The sequence below is a fragment of the Branchiostoma belcheri genome, unplaced genomic scaffold, assembly GCF_001625305.1.
Source record: "Branchiostoma belcheri isolate BF01 breed outbred unplaced genomic scaffold, Haploidv18h27 scaffold24, whole genome shotgun sequence".
In the NCBI taxonomy this organism is placed as follows: domain Eukaryota; kingdom Metazoa; phylum Chordata; class Leptocardii; order Amphioxiformes; family Branchiostomatidae; genus Branchiostoma; species Branchiostoma belcheri.
Genome location: NW_017803843.1, coordinates 223,716 through 247,108, shown reverse-complemented (window position 1 = coordinate 247,108; position 23,393 = coordinate 223,716). Strand labels below are relative to the sequence as shown.

The 23,393-nt window shown below is 42.5% G+C and overlaps 2 protein-coding genes and 1 pseudogene across 2 annotated transcripts; 2 read left to right on the top strand and 1 right to left on the bottom strand.

Annotated features, from left to right (window-relative positions):
• Nucleotides 1-1,562: 1,562 nt before the first annotated feature.
• LOC109471190 (mini-chromosome maintenance complex-binding protein-like) lies at nt 1,563-9,951 on the bottom strand. Its single transcript, XM_019770475.1, has 16 exons — nt 9,788-9,951; nt 9,393-9,475; nt 8,689-8,829; nt 8,424-8,465; nt 7,710-7,892; nt 7,291-7,423; nt 7,035-7,108; nt 6,699-6,802; nt 6,296-6,468; nt 5,659-5,782; nt 5,302-5,419; nt 4,675-4,840; nt 3,990-4,123; nt 3,519-3,683; nt 3,041-3,129; nt 1,563-2,668 (listed from the first exon to the last, which is right to left on the bottom strand). Exons 1-16 carry the CDS (start codon nt 9,843-9,845, stop codon nt 2,545-2,547), a joined length of 1,911 nt encoding a protein of 636 aa, XP_019626034.1. The 5' UTR covers nt 9,846-9,951; the 3' UTR covers nt 1,563-2,544.
• Nucleotides 9,952-10,215: 264 nt separating this feature from the next.
• Nucleotides 10,216-20,764, top strand: LOC109471171 (phospholipase DDHD2-like). The gene is given in 17 exon segments (XM_019770457.1): nt 10,216-10,394; nt 11,010-11,269; nt 11,271-11,682; nt 11,964-12,157; nt 12,472-12,679; nt 13,467-13,556; nt 14,028-14,169; nt 14,574-14,676; nt 14,997-15,102; nt 15,704-15,948; nt 16,329-16,424; nt 16,886-17,082; nt 17,586-17,730; nt 18,008-18,110; nt 18,598-18,795; nt 19,128-19,269; nt 19,563-20,764. Coding segments are annotated over 17 exon segments (2,865 nt in total). The 5' UTR covers nt 10,216-10,261; the 3' UTR covers nt 19,654-20,764.
• A 1,137-nt stretch (nt 20,765-21,901) lies between these two features.
• Nucleotides 21,902-22,872, top strand: LOC109470906 (annotated as a pseudogene).
• Nucleotides 22,873-23,393: the final 521 nt, after the last annotated feature.

The following is a 23,393-nucleotide window of genomic DNA, read 5'->3' as shown; positions in this document are numbered from 1 at the left end:
AATCGCTGTCTAGTAGACAGGGGGCCTAATAATCTCCAAGCAGATCTTTTGGTGGCTGCAAAGACAGAATCAAATTGGCCAGGCAGTATCCATTTGCCAGACAGTTACCACATATCGCCACCAAAATGGTAATTGTCTGGCCAATTTGATTCTGTCTTTGCAGCCACCAAAAGATCTGCTTGGAGATTAGGGGCCTTAACACAACTGATCAACATTCTTCAAATTCCACCCGTGCAGTCCCAGGGAATAGGTGCGTGTTAGTAGTCTCAACGACATCCACCTTAGCCACGACTTCTTACAACAGTAATTACAGTACTCACCGGTCTGTAAAAAATGCTCATAAACTTTCTGAGGTGGAACATCGAAGGTAACACCTGCCACAAGTACAACAGGTAAGTCAAGCTAGGCAGGTAGACGTATAAACACTACTTTATCTAAATCTGCGGGGTAGCATATATCCGGGATTTTTTAAAAAGGAATATTTAGGGGTAAATGCTAGATGCAAGATCAGTGACGCCGCCAGAAATGCGAACTTGACAGCCTAACGTATTCAGAACAATGTCTGAAAAGCTAAGCTTCGATAGCCTGCATTCGAAGACCACGACGTCAAATACCTCCAACCCTAGACAGGGACCGACTGACTTCGTCATGGGAAGGTTTGATCTTCGATCGCTTGAACAAAGCATGTTTTTAACGCAGTCGTATGGAACTTAACAGTCGTTTCGTCGAGAGAAGGACCTTTGGTCGAGATATTTTTGGGCTTGCAATATTTTTGTATCAACAGGACTAGAGACGAACTACAACATGTCTAGCATCAGTGACAAAGGTTATCAATAATATCGGCATGTAAAATAAGGAAAGTAATGCTGGTTAATTCTTTCTCCAAATCGGTGTCAATTATAACTGTTAACGAAAATGCAGCGTTAAATTCTAATGGACGCAAAACCAGTACGCGCCTCGATCTGTTGATTACACCCAGCTATCAACTTGACAGGTAGATTGAACCTGTTATTTTGAAAAGGTTATAATGTTACCGGTAACAGAAGAATTTTTGATTATTGAAGTAAGCTGAAAAGCAGAGGATGGATTGTGTCGGGCAGCTTATGACGTGTTCCCTTAAGTCTCTATATCGCTTCCTTCTAAGCTGACTGATCTTTAAATAGTCCAGCTGGCCAGAAGGCTGGTCAGATAACGTTATAGCCTCTACTGGGGTTCATAAGCAGCTGGAAAAAGTAGAAAGTGCACCTAATTGGACAGATATATAAATGGCATGCTATGGGAATTGGTCTGCTTAAGAGATTGTACTCCTCTAGCAGACCAACTCCCCTGGCATGTTATCTGTGTCTATTTGCCCAATTTCTTCTCTTCCCAACCACTTCTGAAGCCTGGTAGCGGATAGGACAGGTAGACACTGCCTCTGCCTAAATTTTTGCCTACACCATAAGAGTGGAGAATTTCCAACAGTATTATGATCAAGTTGTATTATGATCAAAGTACGAATGCCGGTATAAAGTATATGAGAGTGTGAAATAAAATAATAGGCTCAAATTCATCCTTAAATATGAAATTCCACTCTTTTTAGAGATCTTTAATACGATGTAGTAGCTCATTTTTACACCACAAGTCATCTTACACAAAGCTATAGGGAATGCAGAGCTTTATCGTATGCAAACACACACATATATATCCATATCATTTTCTTGACAAGTCAGTAATGCCAAATGTTTAACAGAGTTTAATACAACATTATATAAGCTTTAGAAATGACAGTACAGATTCTGAATTTACTCATAAACCATGGCTGGAATAAACTGGAATAAGTCCAAAACTGGAATAAGTTGACTTCATATTAGATCAGCTTCCAAGGTAAAAAGTTAAGTTATCATTGTTCAAAGACTACGTACATAATGATGTAGTGATTAGTGGCAGCAAGGAGAGCTAAAATGGACTGAATGGTGATCATGGGTATGTGCAGAGAACGTGATGGACATATCTATATGTAAGATGACACCATAATCAACAACCATGACAAAAATATATGTACAATGTATATGACATACCATAACTTAAGCACAATGGAAAATAGCAATTCTATTTTGTTTACTCTTCGTGTTACAGAGAAATATTCCACAGCCACACCACTTATAGCAACTAATGAAGGAAAACACAAGGCATACATTGACATTGTATATTGTTAATTTGTTGTCTTAAAAGTGTGACCGATTTTCAAAGAATTCATCTTAGCAATAGTGCCCTCTTGTCTTATTTCTGGACTACATTGAATGTTTCACTACCTTCTTCCCTCCAAAGCTGCCATTTTGCATGATGTTTTAAATTAGTAGTATAGGCAGCAGGGAGAAGGTTAACTTTGAGTTCTAACGGTAACATATTGACTTACCACAAAATATAGACAAACAGTACATATGGGACAAGTTTTATCATCCAAGTCTGATTCAAAAGTGTTTCCTCACGCCAAACCCCACCCAAGAGTCCTGTTGGGTTGACAATGACCAATGTTTCAGTGCAGGAGTTGCTGACGTGCCGCTAACTTCTGGCCTGTGGTTGCGGCTGTGCCTTCACTCTGGTCTTCCTCTCTGTCTCCAGCTGTTTGGCTCGATCCCACACCTCCTGGGACAGGGTGGTCTGGCCGACGCTCAGGGCTAGCAGCCTGTGTCAGGATTTAACATACGTCAGCTGTACACAAGTATTGTCATATTAACAACACCGCAACAGGGGGCTAGGAGGAACTACATGTAGAATTTGAGCATATTCCCTCCCCGAAACTGCATGCCAAGGCAGACGTTTCCCCCGGACCCAGTTTTCAAGGTGATCATTCAAGTTTGCAACATTTTTCTTTACATCAACAAATCCAGTTGGTATAGCCTTAGAAAGAAGATGTTGGTGAGGTTAACAACTGATTGTGAGGCAAGGCAATGCCTTGAACACATTACATTCAACAACAACAGCATCTTGAGAGAAAGATAAGGATCACAAGAAATGAAGAGAGCTATATGGCAAGGCATATCCCTTTGTGACCTACCTTGCCACCACTAGTAGTGAGTGTAGGTCCTCTGCAGTCATGTTTTTGGGGTCGTCACTGCGCATCTTGACAAAGTCTTCTTCAATCACCTGCAAAATACCAACAACTCATCGTCATCATTTCAGGGTGTTATTACTCCTACAGAGGAACCCCTCCCTTGACTGACTCCAGTCTTTTCTTAGTCTGGCAGTCTTGGCCATGTAGGATCCAGATGTTGCACTAGGTTGTCTCTCCATCTCGTACAGGGCCGCCCTCTGTGTCTCCTCTACCAACAACTCATAAACATGACAATTAAAACCAATTTTAGTTGTCTTATCTTCTTTTAGAAAGACATTCCACTACAAAAATCCTGTCAATGCTACAACAATACAACAATATTGGCTGAGATATTAAAATATATCAAAATCAAACTCAAAAGTCACTTGTCGTACATTTACACTTTTCATCGATGTGTTGTTTCAGTATTTTTATTTCTTACCTTCTGCATGCCCTCTGGTAAGGTGTACTCCATGAGCTCCGTGACCGTCAGGTAAGAGCGCACCTTGGCCAGGTAATCTCCTGTCAGGGATGCCTGGATACGGTGGAACATGTTCTCCAGTTGTGAGGGTGGGGAGGGGGGCTGAAGGGGCACTTGGCAGTCGGTCTGCAGAGGTAAAACGTAGTATGGACTTAAATTGACTGAAATGAAAAGCTATAAAGTGTTTTAACTTCTTTGAAACATGATCCTGATTTTCTGATAAAGAAATCAAATATACTTTTGATGCAGAAATACTTCAATGTTTAATTAAAGCTATTACGCTAACAGAAATGTTTTAATATAAAGCTATCTACAAAGGCAAGAAAAAAGGGAATTTTTATGTTTTCATGTTTTTTTGTAAATGTCAAGAGCCTTCAAGTGTCTCTTGCAGACATCTTTGAACCAAAGCTATTTTTCTAACGTGTAACCCACCTGTATGAGAGATCTTCCCTCTGACAGCAGTAGCATTCTCAGGTTGCAAGGAAACTCTGTCTTGTGGAAGTCGAAGTCGTAGTCCACCTTCTGCCACTGCACTGCAGTACCTAAGGCCTGTACATTCATCACTCCTGTAAACACACCATCAGTATGGACGTCAGTACAACAAGTAAATACACTACTCATAGGTGTTACACATTTGGTAGCAAAAAGATAAAGGTCATTCTGGAGCCTTTTTAAGGCCATACGGGCAGTGGGTTGTTAGTTCACTGGCTAGATCATGGTATTTGGAAGACAGAGACCATCTCTCTTCTTCCACCACCCTTTACCTCACAAAAGTCAGGTACCCATTTTAAACCTGGGGAGAGTGAAGAAAGCTGTCTAGCTAGGAATGCTAGTTGATCATAAAATAGTCAGCAAAACCCTACAGAAATATCTTGGCACATTGGTGCACCCACAGTCAAAAATTAGGTGCACAGGTCCAATGCACCCAGTATTTCATGTCCTGCAAATATTAAACACTGTTCTACCACTGCATTAGTAGCATTACAATAAGCACCACAGCTACAGAAGCCAAAAGAGACAAGCTACGTTGTCTACAGCAACAACCGTGTCATCTACAAACACCATTGGTGGATGTGATCCAGATTGTCCTTTGGGCTTTTGTACACAGTGTACCCACCTGTTGTTTGTAACTGCCCAGGTTCCAGCTGTGTTTCATCCAGTACCAGCAGTGTTCTCTCACTCAGCTGAAGCACCCCGCTCAGCAGCCTGTTCGCTGTGTAGTCCTTCTTAGGGGTTATCCTCAGGGAGTTCATGTTGGCCAGGGTTAGAGGTAGAAAGTGGGACTGCAGGAAAAGGCAGCAACATGGATAAGCACAAGGTTAAATACAAGGTACGTCAGTGAAAATAATGTCCTTCCCGCACCAGATGGTGCATAGGGCGGCACCCCTCTCAATTTGGGCCACACAATTTTGTGCAATCACTGCAGTGAATGGCTAGTCCACAGTTAGCAGCACAAGTGTACGAACTACCATACTCTTTCCTAAGTACTGTGTGCCAACCAGAGAAAGCAGTATGTACCATTTTTAACATCTTTGGTAGGTCTCATGACCTACTAAATGCAAGGCCAATACTCTACTCACTAGGCTGTTACACTAGTCTGGTTCTACTACAAGGTATAGGTGATGGTCATTTTCTGAAATTTCTTTGTATTAAAAAAAGCTAACACATCACTGAAAACTACAAGACTTCACCCTTTCCTTCTACACAATTGATAGAAGATATTTCTGTCGAGATGTATTTCTACCTTTGTAGTTAAATCTTGCAGTAGTCTGTACAGTAGTTGGGGATAGCTGGTCTCTCTCGGACAGCCACTTATGTTCAGCGAGAACTTGCCCAGAGCCACCACATCTCTCCTGCCATAACTGACAAACAAGCACCAAAACAGAAAGGTACTGTCAAATCCATCCGAGGTGATGCCAACAAAAAATGACAAGATACTTAAAACGAGCAAATATTCAAAACTCAAAGGACTTTGTTAATTTATTGAAACAAACAATTGAAACAAACTTTAAACTTCTCCCTGACTTATTCCATGACCAACACAAAGTTAGTGAATATGTATGATTTAAAGAAACGAATTCACTTCTGTGAATGTACTTACACAGAAGATATGAGATGCAGCAGCAGATATTCTGCAGCAAGACTGTCTCCCAGCAGAGCTTCAGTCAACAGTGAACACAGTTGTTGTCTTATCTGTGTCACCTCAGACATCAGGGCTGATACACCTTAAAAAGGGCAGACACATACAGTATACCAACCTGTTGTAACTCACACAACAATCACCAGGTGGGAAAGGTACAAATGTACGAGATTCAGGAAACTAAGCATTGAACAAAAATTACAGAGGCCATCCTTCCACCTGAGGACTGTTCTATATCTTTATAGGATCTGAATCTTGAATGTGCCCTTCAAAAATGTGTTTCAGCAGCTCCACCTAGCAACATATGTGGAACTTGCAGCATGGCTGTTTGTCCACTCAGCTAAAACACCTCAATGAATGTTACATTAGGTAAAGCAATACAACATACAGACATCACTAGATAGCTTTAAACAATGCTTAGAGTTAGATGAACAAAGGCTAGCTGTAACAAGTCATTCAGTGTAAAATAGCAAGCTGCTACTGTGCCGCATGCCTGCAATACTTGTGAGTTACAGTTCTACGGGCTATAACGTTACAGATAAAGATACAGATACAGACATCATGAAAACAACGCATTTGCTATTTCAGGAGTACTTACCAGACACGGCCGCTGGTGTGGTGAGGTCGACAGGCAGCCCCGGGTTGGTGTGGACCAGCTTCTGCACCAGGATGGCGTGGAGTCTGGGTACGAGGGAGGGGGGCGGGCTGTGGGCTGCCTGCTCCTCAACGTCCATCATGTCTCCTCCATCCTCATAGGCTGATGTCCCTGTCCTTAAAAGCAACAAACAATGAGTTGTAAATAAAAACAAGACATCAGAGAGTGTTTGGTGTTTTTATAAATCAATTGGAACAACAGAGTAGATTGTATGAGACACTTTCTCCAGGACTAGAACAGAAATCAATACTTCCATACCCCAAGTAACAAGGGAAACCAAACACTGGGACTTTCATGGATGACTGTAAGAGAATGGAAGGTGAGGTGAAGGTGAAGTGTTACTTACTCCCCAGTTCCACTGTTAAATGTAGCCAATGCAGGGTCGATGGACAACACACCAACAAACTCAACAACATCATTCAACTTCAGACTGTCACTGCTTTGATACACCTGCAATACAAACAACACATTGATTGGTTAGGAGAATAACAAGACAACAAGTTTGAAATATCAAAAAAAGTTACAGTGTTTATAGTCTGTTTCTGATCTCTTAAACAGTTTGTTCATAATACAGAATAGACATCTTTATAGATACAAATTTGATACTTCTTGATCCAGACCTTCTTTCCACCAATTAAGTTTTTGCAAACTGTTCCTAATACTACAGTAGTTTAAACTTTACCTTCACAAGGCAAGCTGGGCCTGTCTCGCCTGGAAGTGGGAAGTTTAAGTCTGGAATAGGGCTGGGCAAAGCACCTGTGACAATGGGATAAAAAAAGGGTTTGTTACAACTTTTTTTTTCTCAAAAACACAGACCAGCATATGACATTTTAGTTTACTTCTGTCTACCTAAGATATTTGCATGCTTTTCTCTTTTTTTTTCCTGGCAAAACAATATTTGGTGTACAAGGTAAGGTAAAGGGTGTATGTTTTTGTACCAGCTTCATCTTCTGTTCTTGTCCGTTTGGCCTCTGTGTTCTCAGCTTCAGGTGTGTCTGATACTTCGGTGCTGCAGTTTGGACCCTCGGTGCTAGGGGCGTTGTTGTTGGGCTGAGGAGTCTGATCTTCTTCCTGGCGAAATGTGATAATATCAATCAATTTAGGTAGAATTTGATAATGAATTCAATCACATTAAAATGGCTTTATGAAAATATTGCCTTTATTGTCTATATTGATAACTGGTTTAAATGTAATCATAAATGACAAGGTAAAATTTCCAAAATCTTTATTACTTAAGATAATACATCATGTCTAGTATTAAATAAAGCAAAAATACAAGTAATACACATATGTGCACACACACAAATGCATGAGAAGTGACATATATGACAAGTCCAAAAGCATTCCAAAGTCCTACCTCTTCCAGCCCTCTCTTGTTACGGACAGGCTGGTAGGATGTGGAAGGCACGACGCGCGCCTGGCTGGAGTTAGTAAACCCCTGTTTGACCCAAGAGTTCTCTCCCGGCACAGGCACGCAGTACAGGGTCTGACGGTCAAGGGTCACGTTCTGGGGCGAGTCCAGGTCAATTTCCTGATGGGGCTGGAAGCAAAGTAAACAACAAACACATATAGTAAACACAAATAAACATTGCTACTCAGTTATACATTTCTATACTAGTTTAAATCTATGCCATACCTTTTTCTAACACATGCAATTATACATCTTAGCACATTTTATTTATTTATCTATTTATTTCATCTCAAGACGGCTGGGTAGCCCCAATTCAGCTTGAATCAGCTGTTTTCCAAGGGGGCCCAGCAAAATTACACAGGACATAGTAACGTACAGTAAGACAACATACAGTAAACATAAAAGTCCGATTCGTCAAAACAGAGTCGTAGTCCAATACTCAAAGTCCTAGCCGTTCAAGGTCAAAAGCACGAAAATCAAGTTATGCTTAACACCTAAGAAGATTTTGTGATAACCTTACTTCATCATTTTGGCACATTTCTGTTTGTAAAAGCAACACAAAAAGTTAAGAATTAAGATATAGCATGGAGAAATCAAAATCACAATACACCACACACACAACCATAATGTTGCCAAGCTTTCCCATTCTTCCCAACTTACCAGACATTCTGCAATGTCCTTGTATCTCCCACTTCTCAGAGACTACAATTTAGGATGATAAGAAAAAAAAAGAGAGCACATTACAGGTGGTAGATTACAAGAACCTATAGCACTATATTATTGTAATACATGTTAGCAACAACTCCAAGCCCTAATGGCCAAATAGAGCAATTTCGAGTGTAAATAAAGGCATTTCTTTGAACATTTCCCTTTGACAGTATTGGATTTTGTGTACTTTGAATGGAGAGTATATACATGTACTTACTTTAGCTCCCAACTTGGTGTCCGTGACCTCGTACACCCCCAGGTAGAACTCTGGGTCGAACATGTCCTGCACCATACAGCGGAACTTCACCAGACTGTTGGGCTTCAGGTGGTGCAGGGGCGTGTCATTCAGCGACGGCACCTGCCAGAAATGGACAAGGTTCTTAGTCATTCTTAGATGGAATTTAATATCTGTTCACAATTCATCATCATCATCATCTACAATACTGCTAGCCTGGTTACCAAACCTAGATTATGGCTCTCGAGTCCTACATCCTCTGTGCGAATATCTGGGTTTGGTAACCAGATTACATTACTGCTGAGCTTCGCAATACAGAAGATTACTGCCAGCTACACATTGTTATTACTGGTTGGGGAAAACAGAGGTTGGAAATAAGGGATAGACGAGGACATGTGCAAGCAACAGGACACGTGCATTTAAATCTGTGAGTTGATATTTACATATGTACAAGGAGGGGGGGGGGGTCAGCTCAATGCAGAAAAGCCCATCCCAGCAGGGTTTTGAATTGGGAGAGGATTGGGCCTGTACCAATACATGTACTAGTACATTTGTAAATTGATGTAAATTCATGAGAACAAGCAAGGAAATTATGCTTGGAGTCGATTCCAGACTGTTTTAAAGCTATGGTAGCTATGGTAGCAGAGGCTGTTAAGGTTATATCATATGTTAATTTATCGTTTTACCCAGGCCAAGGCATCTTTTCCCTCCAGTCTGTTCTGGAAATATTCCCCGACTTTCTGCGGCAGGTCCGAGTCACCGTGTTGGTCTGTTGGACAGGAGAAAAATATTTCATAGGTACAATAATTATATTAAAAATACAAGCTTTAATAAATAAAAGAACAAAAACTGACATTTGTTCTTTGTTTCAGAGTTCCACTGACATATACCGGTAGTCCTGGTGTCTTGCCTATTAACTGATCTCTCTGTGAAATATAGAAACGCTGAATAAGTAGTAAAACGTGGACATAATACCGTATGGACGATCTCGAGTGTGTCACGATTCGAATTCAGAACCACATGCATGTTATAACACGTTTGCTTGACAATGCAATGGACTTCAATCGATATCTCCACTCACCAAAAATCCCCTGGATGATTCCCAGAGGGTTGTGCAGCCAGTCTTCCACAGAAGGCATCCTGAAAATTTTAGCAGTCGGATAGAGGGTATGCAGAGGGTAGGAATCTGCGAGATCCTTTGCAGGTCTCTTCTCCGTTTCGCGGCAAATTTTTGACGATGGCGGGAAATTTGGTAACGTGATCTTTGGACTCTTTCATTTTTGGAAAAATAGGGGAAGCCTCAACAAGATAAAGGATTTTTAGAGTATTAAAATGCCTAATAGATATCATTTCTCAGACTTACAGATTTATAATATAATATTTATCAAAGTACATATTCTTTGAGTTTGTATTACTCTCTCAATTTAGGATTTTAAAAATCTTTTGTTTAGAATATCACCTACTGACTTAGTGGTGTCGTTATGATACTCTGACCTCAATTCACCCCAATGATCATTTCCGCTTCCTGTTTCCGGCTCGACGTGTGCAAGACAAGATGGCGGACAAGAATAACCTTCCGCAAGCTTCGCTACTTTTCTCGGGTTCGGACAACTTCAGCTTCCCTCAGCTGAACACCTCGGCCACCCTGGTGCCCGTGGTGGGACAGGAGGCCTCCATGATCCCGTCAGGTGAGCCCGAGGTCGCACTGAAAGGGCGGGGATGGGGGTTATGGTGTTACCACATAGACAATCAAAATTTTATAAAGATCTGCTTTCGAGCTTTCCTAGAAATTCGATTTTTGTTGAATATACGGAAGTCAGTTCGTCATGTGTCACTCTTATTTTCCTTACCATAGCTAGTCACACATGGCCTTGGTAAGAAATTCTACGAAGCTTGTTGTTGTCACTTATCACTTTCTATTTGTGGAATATTTGCGAAAACACCACCACGGAAGTGATCAAATATGTCTAGTGTCCCAGCTGTTTACACTTTAAACAATGATCAAACAAAAATATTTCAAAATTATCTATGGAGACTTTGCGAGATTGCTGTCAGTTATATATAGGCAACAACGCACAAATAGCAATCCAAGAAATCTGAGGACGAATAATATTATTTTCACACCTACATGCAGTAATATTTACTAGTACATGCAGTAATTTAATTAGTACCATTGATGATATGTTTGGAAACTTCAAAGCATATTTTCAATTTTCTTTTTATGGTGAGCATGTATGTTTGATTGTTATTGTTTCTTGTGCCCTTGATATGACTCTTAAGTGCTCGAGATTTGTATTTTGCAGAAGAAGAGGGGGAGGCGGACAGTTTCCTGGGTCAGAACAACCCCCCGACATCCCAGCCCGCCCCCTTCACGTTCTTCCAGCAGCAGTCCAACGGGCCAGACCCCTTCTCTCAGATCGGCAGCGACGCCCCCGACCCGTTCGCGCAGATCTCCGACCAACGCCAGCCGCCGCTGATACAGGAGCAACAGCCCGAACTCTTCGCTCCCTCCTCCCAACCCTCCCAGCCTACCCCTCCACCCCCCGCTTCTCAACCCTACTCCCCCCCAGCAGTACTACCAAACCCCTCCCCCTTCTCACACCCCCCAGTCCCAGAGCTTCTCCAGCCCCCCCACAGTCCTTCCCCACCCCTCCCCCCCTCCTTTTTCCACCCCGTCCATGACCTCAGCCCCTCCCCAGGACAACGTGGTCAGACCGACTCCCCACTCCCCACAGTACGCAGAGGGCCTTCCCCCAGGGGTGCCCCCGCCCCCTACAGATTCACAGCTGCAGTCCCAGTGGCAACAGCAAGGGGGCTCTCTGTCAGCCAGCTCCACTGGTTCCAGTCTGGTAGGCACGCCCGGTTACGAGCCGGTCCAGCCACACTGGTTCTTCTGTAAGATAGTGGAGGGACGGGAGGTCTGGCTGCCGTTCTCTTTGCTGGACTCACTCCGATTGGAAGAAGCCTTCTCAACAGGTGAGTAACTCTGACTTTGGCTTAGTACATGATGAGATATGTTTTTAAAACAAAACTCTATTTGTTTTAAGTTTGTCAACATCGCATGACATTCATCCCTCGTTTTCTTCCCTTTAAGTTGAATGTCCTCAGTCATCATAACTCTGGCATAATACAATAGATACTGCTTCAATTGTCCCTGCACTTACTTGTATAGGCAGATGGTATTTTGAGCCCTGTTTTATGTCGTAAAGATGTTTCTAACCGACACACTTGCCATCCTTATTTATTACTGTCAGCAGTACAGCAAGATCCGGAGAACTACATCATCCCTACAAATGGCGGTCGTTACGACGTCCATCTCAACGAGCGTCTGCGGTACTCCGTGTTCTGGGAGGAGGAACCGTCCATCGTGCGACGGTGCACGTGGTTCTACAAGGGTGACGGTGACAACAAGTTCGTGCCTTATCCTGAGGACTTTTCAGAGAGGCTGGAGGTGGGAGGAATTTTACTAGATGGTCGTCAAAGAATTGTTAAAGTTATTTCTTCTGGGTATGGTAGTGTTGTTTTTGATGGCTGTGCTGTGTCTTTGTGTTTGTTTACAGAGGACGTTGGCAGCCGCTGAGCATTTTGGACGGGGGGGGGGAGGAGATTGACGTTCATTATATCAGCTGGGAGACAGAATGTCTTTTGTGTGATAAGCATTAGGGATGTTCTTTTCAAAGTGCCTAATAATTTTTTTCTGAGGCCAATAGCGAAAGTTCAAGAGTCACTGCATATAAGAGGACTGAATGAGCTGTATCATTTCAGTCGGAGTACTTCAACGCTGTGACGAACAACGCCTGGCACCGTCGCCTTGAGTTCCCGGGCGGCGAGACCATCGTAATGCACAACCCCAACGTGATCGTACACTTCCGACAGACAGCGCAGCCCGATGAGTGGGGAACCACACCCGACGGTCAGATGAGGCCGCGCGTCGTCAAGAGGGGGGTGGACGATGTGGTGGAGATAGAGGATGGTAGGTTTGCTGGATAGGACAGTTAACCTTTGGTTCATCATCTATACTCTTACTTATTGATTAAGATTTACCACAGTTGTGGAAAGGGTTGACATGAGAGACTCCTGCTCTTTTCAGTAAGTGTGGTGGGATCTTAAACTTGTTCGAGGTATGGTTCTTGGGAAAGCCATTGTCATTCTTTCACTTGTTAGTACAAAATTGCCTGTTTCTCCATCTACCTGTAGTTTCTCTGAATTCATGATTATAAGGTTTCACACACTGGTGTTCATCGTTGTTATGTAGGTTGGCCATGGAGGTCAATGAAACAATGCTTGTGTATACTTGATACGGACAATACATGATTCATACAAAGAAACTCAGAAAATGAATGCATTCACAGTATTTGCTCTTGGTCTTCATGACACCACACTCTATATATGCTTTTCAGGCTTTAGTGAGCAAATCAAGAAATGGAGAAACCTAATTACTGATGAAGGTATATGTGCTATAAACAAAACATACTCAGGTGGTGGATGGAGGCAGTTTTCAGCCGTTGATTCAAAATTTTATGTTACTTGGTGATTTTGGATGTGGCCTTGCGGGGTGGTGTAGGTTTGAACATTTCTCTATCAAAACAATTTTTTTAGCAGCCTTCAAAAATACAACTACATGCTGATAAGTTTTCATCCTGTCCTTAATAGTTTACCTCCAAAACACATTTCCTAATTGCAAACCAGTCATTCAAATAGACATAACGGTAGTAAAAAGCTTAAGCCTTAAGGTTGCCCTATTGCTGTGTATTGTACAGGTGAGGTTGGACCTGCAGACCACCTGGTGTTTGTTGTCCACGGTATCGGCCCTGTGTGTGACCTGAGGTTCCGCAGTCCTGTGGAATGTGGTGAGTACAGAGATGACATCTGTAACATGGTCTCCATGGGTTGGCTGTTCCATTTACAATGTGGGGCTTCAAACATTGGTACAAAAAGCAAACCTTTTGTACTTTGTACAGTAAAAATGTTATATTATACATGACATTTCTACACAGTTTACAGTTTGAATGTTACATTTACATTGTTGCACTGTTGGGGTTTTTGGACATTTTGTATATTTAGAACAACACAAGCATATTATGGTCCGTGCAATGTTGGAAATTATGTCATGCATGTGTAGTTATGTTTATTTCTAAAACCATTCAAATATATATGTACCATAGTACCAGTAGATAGGTAAAGCTGATTATGATGGAATTTGTTTCCTTTGATACATACCAGTAACTAACCAAATTGCGATACATGTATTTCATTTTGAAGGACTATGAAGTCAGAGTATGAAAAGCTGTTTAGTTGTTGTGTCTGGTACTGCCTTACAGTTGATGATTTCCGAGCGGTGTCCCAGATGTTGATCCACACCCATTTCAAACACGGTGTGGATGAGGGGAAGGTGCATCGAGTGGAGTTCCTCCCTGTCCACTGGCACAAGGCACTGCACGGAGATGCCACAGGGGTAGACAGGTAGGATGGCAGTCTTCCAGCTCCCCCTATTCTGTGATTTGGACCCCCTATGTTGTGAGTAAGGCCCCAACACTGTCATTGTGGGTGTTTTCTTCTGGGGAGAACCTCGAGATGCTTCATGAATCTTTAGAAAAGAATATTTGGCTTTAGAATAATAGTAATTTGAGTTATAGTCAGAAAGCTTAAGCAGCAATCTAGTTCCAGGGCCATGAATAAGATGTGTAGAATGTTGAGATATAGCCTCAGAATTTCAGGTGCATTCCCTATGGTATGCATTTCTAAATGTCTCCAAATTGCACTTGGATAGTTTCATCTACTTCCATGATAAGGGATTTTGTACAGTACACCATTTTGCAAAAACATTCGACAAAGATGACTTAATTGTTGTGTTCCTGCTCTTACAGACAACTGAAGAAGATCACTCTGCCCAGCATCGGAAGGCTGAGACATTTTACTAACGACACATTACTGGACATCCTCTTCTATACCAGCCCATCCTACTGCCAGGTACAACTGCAGTAATGCACCAATCAGTAATGCACCACCAATACATAAATTATTAATAATTCCTCTTAGCTTCTAAGTTGTAGCATACACATGTATTTTGTAGTTCCAGGGGCACACAGAGTGCAAAATCACAAGACTTGTCTCATGAGTGCATAAAATGTATCAGTGGCAATTTATTTTGATGCTATACATGTATAAGACTTACCTATAGTAACCATTGTTCCTTATGATTATTTTGTCTCATGATTATTAAGCCTTATACTGTCTCATTACTAACTTTCATATTGAACAAGTAATGTCTTTCTCCTGTCTCTCCCCAGACCATTGCAGAAACGGTTGCGTCAGAGATGGACAGACTGCTGGACCTGTTTCTCGCCAGGAACCCACGCTTTGTTGGAGGGGTGTCTGTCGTGGGGCACAGCCTGGGTGGGTAGACACATGGGGCTTATATCTATGGTGGGACACTTCCTGGATGGGTACATTGGGTTGTTACCATATGTGCGGTTTGTGTCTGGTGCTTGTGCTGCATAGCCTGGATGGATTATTATGTAGGGTTTATATCTGTTATGGGCCACCGCCATGGTTGGGTTTGTCACAGATACAAACTTGTTGGGTTTATATCTGTCGTGGGGCACATCCTGGATGGGTTGTATTCTGTATGTGGGTTTGTGTCTGGTGGGGCATAGCCTGGGTGGGTTGTTATTTGGGGTTTATATCTGTTATGGGCCACCGCCATGGTGGGTAGACATATGGGATTTATATCTGTTATGGGTCACAGCCTGGGTTGGTAGATGTGGGTTTATATCTGTGGTAGGGAACAGCCTGGGTGGGTAGATGTGGCGTTTACTTGGTTTATATCGTAGGGGCTGTAATACAATTTTACCCTTAGGTCATCAATGATATGATATATGTAAATGCTATTCCTTTTGCCAAATTTAAGGACTTAACTTAGTTAGGAACTGATGGCTTTGAATTGCATTAGTGATATTGTTCTACAAGATATTTACTTCAGCCTTTTTGTGTTTAGGTTCTTTGATAGTATTTGACCTGCTGGCCCATCAGGGCATGAGTGCGGGGACTCCCCCCACGGAGCAGCAGGCAGGCCCCCCACCGGAGCCTGAACACCAGGAGGAGACCCCAGCTGAACAGCAGGAGGAGACTGCGGAGGAGCAGGAGGAGGCGGAGCTGAGTCTGGAGGACCTGTTCAACAAGCTGGGGCTGAATGAGTACAAGGAAACATTCCAACAGGAGAAGATCGACATGGAGTCACTGGTAGGGCAGAGCAAAAGTTCAATTCAACTCTTTATTATCATCCAAAAGTAGCCTGAATGGTGTTGATATTTACAAAGTTGATAGAAACCTTCCACATTTGGAATTCAAAACACTCAGTCCAATAGGACAAGAGGATGTTTCAATTCTAGTCAAAACTGTCTGGATCTAATAATGATTATAGAAATAAGTTGTTGCCATGTATTGTATGGATGCACACCATTTTATACATTGACTGTGATTACGAGTATGCATGTACATACTATTTGAGTGTATGTTTGTGATGAAACTGTATGTACACAGTGAAGAGAACAAACTTGAGGTTCTGCACATGCTTCACTACCAGAAAACCTGCTGACTACAATTTTGTCCATATTTCCCAGGTCCTGTGCAGTGAAGCTGACCTGAAGGAGATGGGAGTTCCCATGGGGCCACGAAAAAAGCTGTTCGGCTTCCTGAAAGAACAACAGACTGCACAGGTGAGGAATTAGATTGACACAACCTATTCTACAACCTATATATCTTTATACAAAATCTGGTAAATATTGATGGAAATTAGTTTTAATGTAAAGTCTGTGAAAAGCAATACTATATTGCCTGTATTCATTCATAATGATTCAGTCTTTCATCGGAAACTTTTTGGCGACGTCTCAGGGAGGAGCCTAATGGTACAGTATTGTGTGCAATTCGCAAGAATTCTAGGAATTGTACAGGCATTTTGTCCACAGGAATGGAATGTCCACAGGCATTTCTCCGACCCACATCCATGCCCACATTCCTGGAAACCCTTGGGAAGACCTCTCTGCCCCGGATGGCCCTACTTTCTGTAACCCCTGGGCTCGTTCACTATACACTCAGGGGAAGAGTGCACTGTATCTGCAACCACCGTTGCCATGGCAATGTATGTTTTCATTGCCAGTCTTGTTATGCTTGTTCCTAGGAGAGAAAGAAGAGCGAAGCGGAAGACAGGAAGAGAAGAGAGGCTGAGAGGGTTGCACAGGAGGCAGCGAGAAAGGCTGCTGAAGAAGAGAGGCAGAGACAACAGCAGCAGCAGGCAGCAGTAGGGAACGGGAACGTCACATCTGTACATGTGGACTACGATACAGGCCACTCTGGTGTCGGCATGCCACATGTGAGGTAAAGAGTCAAGCCACTATCTCTCAACTCTCTCAATGTGTACACAATGTACTTACATTGGCTTATGAAACAAAAGAAGATTGTTGATGCATTTGCTACAGTTAACAGTAGGCATGCAAAGGTCCTCTTGGTACTTGCGGTTTTGTTTTCAGTTTTTCATTTGCATTTTACTTGAATACAGTAGAGTCACAGGAAGTGAACATGAATGGTGTGACTGCAGACTGACAGAAACATTGTTGGAAGTCATTTTAAAATAGTCTCCCTGCAGGCTGGAAGGAAGTGAACACATTGGAATTTACACAGAACCAATGAGAATTCACAATAATGAATTGATGAAAGATTCCCAATAACGCTAATTACTTTACCATAAAATCTTTCATTGCTTATTTGTATATTATTGTGTATGCAATTTGTGGACATGGGATGCACAATGTAAATAGTTATACGTCTTTGAGACCAAATATGTTCATAACCGATTCTGTCCACCCTTCCCCTCGCCCCAGGTATCCCCAGCTGAAGTTTAACCTGACCAACTTCTTTGCCCTGGGTTCCCCCATCGGGATGTTCCTGGTCACCCGTGGGATTGAGGAGATCGGGGAGAACTTCACCCTACCCACCTGCCCAAACTTCTACAACATATTCCATCCTGTGAGGACAATCTTAGTTCTGTGTTTGTCAAAGAAGTTAGAGTTTTTGCTTTCTGTATTACTATGAGAGTTATGCCCTAGATATTTGTGTAGAGTTACTATTGTATATAGCATATTGTTGACATCAGAAAAAACAACAAAACCTTTGTTATACTTATTGTATTACTTATTTCAAATTTTGCAGCTAGCTATAGAATTTGTGTCCATCATGTTCAAACAAGGGGCCAACAAAACTTCATTGTCTGATGAATGGACTCTGTGTTATTTTCCCTGCCCAGTTTGATCCTGTGGCGTACAGGATTGAGCCCATAGTGAACCCAACAGTCGACGTGAAGCCTGTCCTCATTCCACATCACAAGGGCAGGAAACGGCTCCATCTGGGTGAGTTCAACTCATGGACCTGACATGGGATATCTGAGCAGTACTGTTGCCTTCATGTGATGCAGTCCCTTAACATCAAGAATGCTATCTATGTGATTCCGCACCTTTGAGTTAGTGCTCATTTACTGATAGTTCAGCATGATCAAGGTCAACCTTCTCCATACTGGGGTAGCCTTTTGGCACAGAATTTATTTTAGCTAGCTAGGGATAGGCAGCTGGGAGAAAGTACATGTCAATCAAGCAACATTCAGATTATGAGACTACAAATAGATCAGAATTGCAAGGTTGCATTAATTCAAATAACACAACATATTGTCACATGTATGTAGTTTCTACTAGATTTGTAGAGAACCATTTTAATTCTTCAGTGAGAAGAATCAAGTGAGAATATATGCGTTTTTGATCCCGTTATTAGGTCTAATAGAACTAACTGTAGTATCTAACCCATAAGGTTCTAACAACCAATTTATACTTTCATACAAAACAGAGCTTAAGGAAAGTTTGGCCAGGATGGGTACGGATCTGAAGAGAGCGATCATCGGTGCAGCTAAGAAGGGCTGGACGTCCATCCACGACTTTGCCCGCGCACACTCGGCAAACGAGGACGTCCAGGCTGACCTGGACAGCATGGCGGACAACATTGTACAGGAGATCAAGGAAGAGGAGGAGAGGATGCAAGTCTCAGGTTAGTTAATGAGTTAATATTAATCAGTAATGGGGTGCAGGGGGCTTTGGGTAGAGTTATAGAGTTATAAAGTTTACTCTTACTCTCAATTTCAATATTTAGTCCCTAGTTTACAACCTATTCCACTCCAGGCTACAACCACTGAGCAACCAAAGCGTTGTCAACAAATTTCATGTTTTTTGTCTTTTAAATCATAGTGCATAGTGTCATCATACATTCCAGTTATAAAATCAAGGGTTACACAAACCCAATTTTGGTCACTTAACTGTGGCTCAGGGATCGCCATTTAGCAGAAAGGGGGCCTTAGTAATGAAATTGCTTTTCCTCTCCAGATGCTGTAGAGAATCCACCTCCAGAGGATGTACAAATTGGAAAACTGAACCGAGGCAATCGCATCGACTATGTGCTGCAAGAGAAGCCCATCGAGAGCTTCAATGAGTATCTCTTTGCTCTGGGCAGCCATGTTTGTTACTGGTAAGTGTACATGGACGTGCAGGTCACAAAATTGTTCCAGGAGTTTGATTTTTTTTCTTGGTTTCTTCTGTGTCCAGTGTGCATAGAGATGTAACCAGTTTAAACTTTGTTCCATCACAAAAAAATTAACTCGGCAGCCTTCCTCAGATGAATCGGAAGCCAAAAGTGTGATGACGTCAGAATTGAATCAAAAGTGGCTCCCTTCTTTGTGTTGGAACAAAGTTTAAACTCTACAAGTATGGATTCTACCAACACAGATGAGGTTTGACTCAAAGACACTTTTTTTTTTACAGGGAGTCTGAGGACACCGTCCTGCTGCTGATGAAGGAGATCTACTCCACCAGCGGTGTCCTTCCCATGATTCCCGGGTCACATGATCGGTAGTCGCTAACCCTGTGTTGTAACAGTACGTCAGCGATGCCGTGTGAGGGAAGGGGACCCTTGTAGATATTTTGTTAACTACATGTATTTTAGAAAAGGATATTACAAATAAAGTCAATTTTGGTCAGGGCATTCGAAATCTAATGATATTTACCCTGCACCAATTCAATTGTAAAATGAGAAATCTGCATGTATATCAAGGACAGCAGCCTTATAAAGTTCAAATGACAGTGGGTAGCAAATGCAGCAATGACAACAATATGGTTTGTAGTGTTCTACTATATAGTAACAGAATATACCAACAGAATAAGTGAGCCTTGCCTTGTGTCACTTTTACAGATCAATGAGCTGTTTTAGTGAAGCTGCATGTACTCACTCACTACTTCTAATCAAATGTGTTTAATGTCTGGTTGGCTGTTGACATGGATTTTGAGTATGAGGGTACTACTAACTTTGTAAATGTAAGCTTTACTTTGCTATAAAGGTTATTGGTATATGTGGCAATATTAGTATGGAGCTTGAAGAAGGCTGCACATGTAGGTATAGCCAAGAGTCATGGAGTCTTTTTTCTGTGTTTGAAGCAAGTGTAATTCTGTCAGTTTCCTGTAATTTCAACCGTCAACAATTTGAACCATCAAATCATCAGCACACAGGATTTTGTAGAGCTATAGTTGTCATAGAATGTAAGGTATTGTTTCAGTAAACTTGAGTAGATGTCTTGCTTCATGTGTCCATTGATGTTTGTCTGTTCCAAATTAAAATATTTTTGGGACCCATAAAATGTATTTTAGATTTGATTGTTGTCAATCAGATGAATGTTATGATTTACATGTTTATCAGAAACCTAACTTTGTCAGAAAATACAGGAATTTTTGCCCTTCTTAGCTGCACAAATTTCCATTCACGCTTTGAGGAAACAGAAGTCATGTTTTGGAAGACAACACTTTCAATGACTGGTGTAACAGTAATATTGTAAAAATGTGTACATTTCATAGGAGTATATTAGACAAGTATATACCACTCGGTCCTGTGTGCCAAGTCAATATACAGCCATTATAAATGTAAGCAAGTGGTTATCTAACTGATTTGGTGTATTGATATGTTGAAATCATGATACTTTACTTGCGTATCTGTCATTTATGCATTGTGGGATTGGAAACATGCATCTATAACTAATGTTATTGCTGCTTTCAAAGGAAATCGATGTTTATTTGAATCATGTTTATGTTACAACAAGACCATGGATGACTCTCCCGTGCCAACGTCATTTTTGTGCTTCTTTTGGCCAATAGCTCCATATTTTGGTTTTGGTAACTGATATTTTGCTCGAGAAATGGGATGGCTGTAGTCTTTAACGAAACAGCCATAGATTCCGAGATACAGGTTTTGGCGAATTGATGGTATCATTACCACAATATGGATACCAGTGATGTTTAACCTCGCCAAGTTGAACATACGAAGGATATAAAACATGTCAGTGGTTGTTTTTCTCAGCACCACGATCTGAGAATAAACTTCATTAGATGGCAATGATGAATAAAGTTTCCAATACATGTACCATACCACCCTAATAAGGTTTTCGTGTTGAGATCATTCTTCCTTCAGAGATCATTCTTTTGAGAAATTATCGGTCCTAAATACAATTTCAAGTTATTGATGCTTGCTTTTGTTTGCCTATCATGTAGTCATGGGTGCATTAACTTGTATAGGATTATCCTCGTAGTCGTAATGCTGTTACTTGAGGCTGAAAAGCGTAATGATCTAATTGTTCTGTGCCGGTAAAGCCTTGTAAACTAAATTGGAAAGTGCACGGAGGTAATTGTTAGCTTCTGTCTACTCGATTAAGCCTTCAGAAAGGACAAAAGGAGAAGGCGGAGCTGATTATGCAAGATGCTTGCTACCCCATATATAGGGGCAAGGGCGGTGGGCGGTGTACAAGAAAAACAGTTGGGCCGACGAGTGTGTGAGCTCCAATGAACATTTTTGGCAGCAATGCGCACGATGCTCTCTCGATCATTGCACGAGTTTTAGTGATCGGCAGATGTTCGCAAGCCGTCTTCAATTTGATGAGGTGGATTTTCAGGGCGAAAAGTACGCTCGACTCTTGCGTGATTTTTGAAAGTTGCGACCTTTCGGAAATCAAGAAATACGACCGGCTTTAGGGCACCGTTCTCACGACGCTAGCAGAGAATCCATCTATCTCCTCACCGTCAACAAAAACGGAATGATGTATTACAAAGGTAACTACATTATGGTGACCCTGGTGATCCTCATCGCTATACTTAACGTTCCCTACGCTGGGATATCCCAGGCTGCAGGGGAAGAGATGAATGTCACTACGCAGGCCAGCGACAAAACGGACTGCCTCGAGCTCCACAACTTAACACTGCGGGACGGTTCGGCTGGGATCTGTGACATCCTCTCGGCTACCAACAGCTCTGGGGTGCGACAAAACATCTCTTCCATCCAGAATGACTCTTCTCGTCATTCATCTTACGCAGAAAGGCGAGCCTCTGCCGCACCCATGCACGTAACTGTTTGTCTAGGAGTCTGGACTGTCGTGACAAACAGCCTGCCCCTGGCAGCCATCATCAAGCACGAACAGCTCCACACGCCCGCCTACATCCTCATGGCTAATCTGGCGGCAAGCGACGTCTTTACTGGTGTAGCTTTCGTGCTTGGGATAGGCTCCATTTTGGTTGAAATATATGCCGAGATCGACCTCTCCGACGCCTTGTCCCTTCTCCGCTTCACATCGCTCCTTCTGTCTGGCCTGTCCTCCGCCTACGGTCTGCTGGCCCTGACGGTTGAGCGCTACTGGTTCATCGTGCACGGGATGACCTACGTCAACAACGTCACCAACGACAAGTGCAAGGTCGTGATTGCGATCGGTTGGCTGTGGTCTGTGCTACTGGCCATGTCGCCCAACTTCGGCTGGAACTGTGCTCTTTTCGAAGAAGGTTGCTTTCGACCAGGATTCCCCTACAGCTACTTGGTTGTTGTTCTAGTGTTCATTTTCATCCCGATGGCGGCAATCATCCTTCTCAATGCGGGGGTGTTCTGGTGCGTGTGGAAGCACATGAACGCCATCGCTGCCCAAGAAGCCGCGCTCGGGTCCCCGTCCAGTCTCAACCGAAAATCTGCCATCACCGTCATCATCATCACAGTCGTATTCCTGGTGGGATGGCTGCCATTCTCTGTCAGGATGGCGGTTCTCACTGAAGATGACGTTTCTCATACTCCAATGATGGTCTTCATCATTCTGAACTCGGCACTCAACCCCGTCATCTACGGATTTCGTCTGGCGGAGGTTCGACGCGGCGTTGCACGGCTTTTCGTAAACAGCAGCGGAAACGCCGGCTTGGCTATCAATTGAATAGGGGAAGCCGCGTCTTTCATAATGTCAATGCACCCCCGTCGTGTCAGACAGGTAAAATCGAGAGAGAACTGATGCACAGAAGCAGCTAGGCTGTTACTGGCGTCTCAGGCAACCCTGACAACACAGACAGTAAGAACAAGAGAGCAGCACAAAGGGTAGTGAGCAACGAATTCAAAGAACACTAGATGGCACTCACATCAATACAGAAAGCAGCGGGACAACAAAGTCATGAAATCTTACTAGAGAGTACAGTAACTGGGAACAAGAGTGATTCAGCGCCGGATGACAACAACAAATACGATTTCAGCACCATGGACAAATCTACGGGAGGGAGAAGATAGAGCACGGGTCACCAAGACAATCA